Here is a 5754-nt window from a genome sequence, read left to right as displayed (position 1 = left end):
CTTAACCGAATGGTACAAATTTTTGCATCATAATCATTCACCACATCAAGCCACCTACGCTACCCATATTTTGATTTGGTTGATCTATTAGATACTGCAAACTCTCGTGATTTGTATGGATAGTACACCAAACTCCATACAAATAGTAACGCCAAATCTTGAGGACAAAAACCATTGTCCTTGACTCTAAGTCGTGAGTAGGGTAAGTAATTCGCCTCATGAGGCTTCAATTGCCTCGAATCGTAAGCAATCACATGACCCTTCCGCATAAGCACCGCACCCAATCCCATAATCAAAGTATCGTAGTAAACCACAAAATCTTCAACACCCTTAGGAATGGTCAACACCAGTGTCTCATATAACTTTTGTCTTAGGATCCCAAACGATGCTTGCTGCTCAAGCCCCAACTACAAGTGACATTCTTATTCGTCAAACTAGTCAGACGCACTGTTATTTTCGAGAAATCCTAAATAAACCTCTGATAATACCCAACTAAACCAATAAAACTTTGAATATTGAATGGAGACTTTAGAACCTCCCACTACATCACTTCCTTAAAAATTGTATTTCCATAAAAAAAAAATGATGTTAGTAAACCAAAGCCAATGTTGTTATAATTATTGATAGATAATAAGATGAAATTAAATAATAGTTTATCAATCAAATATCGTGTGTATTATCAAAAATGTAACTTGGACTCTTGGAGAATGATGAGATGGTATATTGGTAGTTTTTCGTTATTGGCAACCAATTCGTTGACTTTGTTCGTATAAACACTAAAAGAGGATTGTTTGATTCCAATTCCGTTGTCCATGCCCATACCCATGCCCCCTTCAAGGGTATGAAAATGTAATTACACATAATCATATAAGGGTATTTAAGTCTTATCATGACAAGTGGTAATGGTGTCCAGTCTGTTTCCTTGACCAATGCACCCCCACTGAATTTACTCACTCCGATGAAAATCCATATTTTATAAATAAAAATTCAAATTTTCACAAAACTCAAGAAGATCATTTATTAAACTAAACTTCCAATTTCCAAATATACAGTAGTTTCCCTCTATATATATATATATATATATATATATATATATATATATATATATATATATATATATATATATATCGATTTCTTAATAATTCTTGGGTCATTAGTAAATATTTTTAATATCAATATGATTGGGATATCTCTAGATTATAAAAAATTACATAAATCAATATTTCTATAAATTTCTTTTTTTCTTTTTTTAGAGTTTTAAACGAACGTATGTGGAGGTGCTTAATGTGTCCAGTCTGTTCATTTGACCTCACAACCTTCAATTATTTAATTAAAGAATAAAACTTTTTCTCTAATTTCACTGCCAACCATAATTATTTGTATGACTTTTTATTCATTTAAAGCTTAATGCTTTTGACTAAACAATTTTACAAACTTTTTTTTTTCTGCAGTGACTGTAAACACCCATATCGGTTACACAAACGTTTATAGATAGAATCGATTTTTGGAAACTTTAAAACTAAAGAAAATTAAAAAGAAAAAGAAAAAAAAAAGTTGTAGAATTTGCCCCTTTCATTTCAATTTTCATGCTTGTGTTTTACTATTTCTTTCTTAGATATCACCTACTACTGATGAGTCCATGCCTTCTTATTATCTTCCCTACCACTCACATTCTCAGAATTCCATGTGAGTAGTTGTGTTTTTCCCTGCAACAATTCCCTTCAACTTCAAAAAAACACCCCTTTTTTCATTCTTCAATTCCAATTTAAGGGATCTGTTGTTCTTCATCATAGATACATACCCTTTTGCAAAACAAATCTCACACATTCTTATTTCATGATTCTTCAAATGGGTTCATTTCCAATTCGCTTCTTTTATAAGAGATCTAGGGTTTAGACTCTTGTTCTTCATTGTGTTTGGAGATTAAGCAAAAAACTGAATATTCTTTGAACTTCTCAGATATCTACACTTTCAGGTAAAATCTACAATTAATGTTCATTCTTTTTCATACCCTTTCAGATTCTTGTTATTATTATGCATTTAAACTATTGGTTTTGGTTTTGGTTTTGGTTTTTGTTTTTTTTTTATACCTTGGAAGATCTAAGTTTCTGTAGTGTGTGAACAGAGAAATTGTGTTCACAACTGATGTTTATCTTTCCAAACCAGAACTTGAATAATTTCGGGTTGTTTTGCTTTAAAGACATGGAAATTTAAGGTGATATTAATCTGCACAAACCGATTGCATATACATTGTTTGCGATTTGCCCAAATCAATAATCAATAGTTTGACTATAAAAATTTCTGGAAATTTACAATCATATTTGAGAATCTTAATTTCAAAACTTTACATTCTGATATGACTAAATTATTCATCTTTTAAAGATTGGCAAAACTAATCATCTGGTTATTTTCTAGGTAATCTTTTTAAAATTTCTCAAAAAATATTGTCTTCAAATTTCTTCAAGATTTAATTTAACTTTTTTTTTTTGCAAAGCAAGATTTAACTTGTTCGATGGTGCATCTTTGATGAGTTTATGAACTTGATATTTCTGTCGTGTGGTACTCATATTCATCTCCATGTTTCTTGTATATCGAGCTATAGTTTCTTCTTGTTTTATGATTATAATGTTTCTGAAATTGTTCAAAGAATTTCTTTACAAGTTCATAAAAAGGATTATGATTGCGAAACAAAAATTTGGTTTTCAATCTAAATTTCAAGAAATCAAAATCAAAATGGTCCATTTGGTCAAAGAAGTTCCTTTTGACCAAATTAAAAGAAAGAGTGCATCCTCTTCCTCACATAACACGTTTTTATCATTTTTTTAGTTGCAGGGTATCTATCTCCACTTATATATACATATTTACAAAATGGGTCTGAAGAAGGAAATGACAGAAGAAATCCCAGCTTTAAATCTTAAAGTATGGCACCTTATAGCAATATTCGTAGCATTATCTATCGTTATTGTTCTTTCATTACTTTGGTGTTACACCTTTTCAAAAAAGAAATCCAAGAACATAAAAGACAGGAGGCTTCCAATTACTCAAAAGCCAACTGTCGTATCAGCAGAGATCAAAGACATAAGAGTTGACCAAAATTCAGCTAACACATTAACAGGCCAAGACGCAAATCCAAATTCTCACACTTTGTGGGACAAGTTCAGTGACAAAGATAAAGATTCAGACAAGCTTTTAACACGTCCAAGTGTTGATAAGAGTAAATTCGGTGATAACAGCAGTCAATCGGGATCTTTTAATCATTTAGATAAAGAAGAAATGGGTCTTGATTCAGGTGAAAAGGGAAGATCTTCTTCACATCCCATGAGTGGTTCTTCTCCATTATCTGGTTTACCTGAGTTTTCTCACCTTGGTTGGGGTCATTGGTTTACTTTGAGGGATTTAGAGGTTGCAACAAATCGGTTTTCAAAAGATAATGTCGTTGGTGAAGGTGGGTATGGGGTTGTGTATCGTGGTCATCTTGTTAATGGGTCTCCTGTTGCTATCAAGAAGATTCTCAATAACGTGTAAGTTTCTCTATTCAATCGGGATCTCTCAAACGTTTGCTTCCTGTATATAAATTATGCCAAATTGTCGAGTGGAATTTTATCTTTTTGATGTTTGAATCGTAGAGGACAAGCAGAAAAGGAGTTTAGAGTTGAAGTTGAAGCAATTGGTCATGTTCGCCATAAAAATTTAGTCAGACTCCTTGGCTATTGCATTGAAGGAACCCACCGGTAATTTCTTATTTTTTAATATCTTTTCATATTCTTCAATCTTTGGATTTTGCGGAAATGGTTTCTTTGAAACGGCGAATAAATGATATTAATAACCAAAAAACGAATAGCAAGATGCTATGGAAACGTACAGGAAAACGAAACAGCAACGACATAGTTACAGCAGAAAAAAAAAAAAAACATATGGAAACCATGTAACAATAGTAATCAAAATCATAGCGCACATCTTTTTGTTGATGATTTTGATAATATTTTAGGTTGTTGGTTTACGAGTATGTGAACAATGGTAATTTAGAGCAATGGCTTCATGGGGCGATGCGACAGCATGGATATCTTACTTGGGAGGCTCGTATGAAAGTTATTCTTGGGACTGCAAAGGCGTAAGTGTATTCCATTTTTTATTATATTTATAAATAAAATTGTTAAATGATGGGGGGGATTTATTGCAGCCTGTCATACTTACACGAAGCGATCGAGCCGAAAGTGGTGCACCGAGATATCAAATCCAGCAATATACTTTTAGACGATGAATTCAATGCTAAATTGTCGGATTTTGGACTTGCCAAGTTATTGGGTGCTGGGAAAAGTCATATCACAACCAGAGTGATGGGTACTTTCGGGTAAGCAAGCTAATAGTAATAGTAGTAAAAAAATTGTTTGTCATATGTTTTCAAGTGTTTGGAATCGGTGAAATATTTTATTTATAGGTATGTAGCTCCAGAGTATGCAAATAGCGGGCTTTTGAATGAGAAGAGTGATGTTTATAGTTTTGGGGTTTTACTTTTGGAAGCGATTACAGGAAGAGATCCAGTAGACTATGGTCGTCCAGCAGATGAGGTATGTGTAATGTGTTGTTGGTTTGGTTGACTTGAAAAAAAAAAAAAAAACTGGAATGGAGTTTGATGTTTTTGGGATATTATTCTTCACAGGTGAATTTGGTGGATTGGTTGAAAATGATGGTGGGAAACAGGAGGTCAGAAGAGGTGGTTGACCCTAATATTGGTACCAGACCATCAAGAACCGCGCTTAAACGGGCTCTTTTGACCGCTTTGAGATGTGTTGACCCTGATTCTGAGAAGAGACTTACAATGGGCGAGGTCGTGCGCATGCTTGAATCTGAAGACTATCCCTTAACACGACAGGTGCTAACCTTTATTTTTACCTCTTATATTTGATATTCCTTTCTTTATTTCTTGTTTCTTGCCATTATAAGTGGCCTTCCTCTCACCAGTTGAGATTCAGCCAAAAAAAATCTTCCTCATATTTAGCTCTGGCACGCTTTGTTTACCCAATTTTTTTTTTTTTGTTTTGTTGGTATTGAGTAGGGGCGAAGGCGGCGTAGGAGTCAAGCAAATGCTCAAGAACCGGAGTCACAGACTGAGAACTCGGATGCAGAAAAGGGTACCAAATAAAACTTTGAAGCCATTTGCGGAAGCTCACAAGTACAAAAATTATGGAAAACGCAGAAGAACATGATTCATAAATTGAAACCTAATACAAAACACACGTCCTTTTGTGTCATTTTACGTGTAGATGTCGTTGGAGAGATTGATTTGTGTATGAAGAAGAAAATCAGATTTAAAAGATTTACTTGTTTGTGTGTGTACAGTTTCATTGTATTGGTGTGATCAATATTAGATTGGCATGACCATAGTTTTTTGTAGTATGATTTTTGATGCAATATTTCCTTCTGCCAACAAAGATTAATGGATTTCTTTATACAATATAAATTTCATTCTATTATTTTATATGGATATGGATAGTATACTTGCTTCTTCTTGAGCTTACTTAAGGTGCAATCTGGGCAAAAAAGTCATAACTTTAACAATATTAGTAGAAGCTAAGCAATTGTTTGAAAAGAAGCATTGTTAATGCTGACTACTGACTGCTCATCTTATTAAATTTTCAATCTTGATTACTACTACATTCCTAAATCAGCTCTGTTAGAATGTCAACATCTCATTCTGTGTTAGGTCTAAATATTAAATCTTTATTTCCAATTCTATGAATCTAGTTTTCAGGA

General features: G+C 33.2%; 1 protein-coding gene across 1 annotated transcript; it reads left to right on the top strand.

The window, feature by feature from the left end:
- The first annotated feature begins 1591 nt into the window (after positions 1-1591).
- LOC145000167 (putative receptor-like protein kinase At5g18500) lies at positions 1592-5469 on the top strand. The gene is made up of 8 exons (XM_078959360.1): positions 1592-1975; positions 2827-3521; positions 3627-3731; positions 3989-4111; positions 4181-4351; positions 4439-4568; positions 4661-4873; positions 5057-5469. The coding sequence occupies exons 2-8, from the start codon at positions 2869-2871 to the stop codon at positions 5141-5143; spliced, it is 1482 nt and encodes a 493-aa protein (XP_078815486.1). The 5' UTR covers positions 1592-1975; positions 2827-2868; the 3' UTR covers positions 5144-5469.
- The last annotated feature ends 285 nt before the right edge of the window (positions 5470-5754 follow it).

Source organism: Lactuca saligna, chromosome 6, assembly GCF_052625555.1.
Source record: "Lactuca saligna cultivar CGN05327 chromosome 6, ASM5262555v1, whole genome shotgun sequence".
Taxonomy (NCBI): Eukaryota; Viridiplantae; Streptophyta; class Magnoliopsida; order Asterales; family Asteraceae; genus Lactuca; species Lactuca saligna.
The sequence above is the reverse complement of the archived record's forward strand: the minus strand, read 5'-3'. Positions and strand labels throughout refer to the sequence as shown.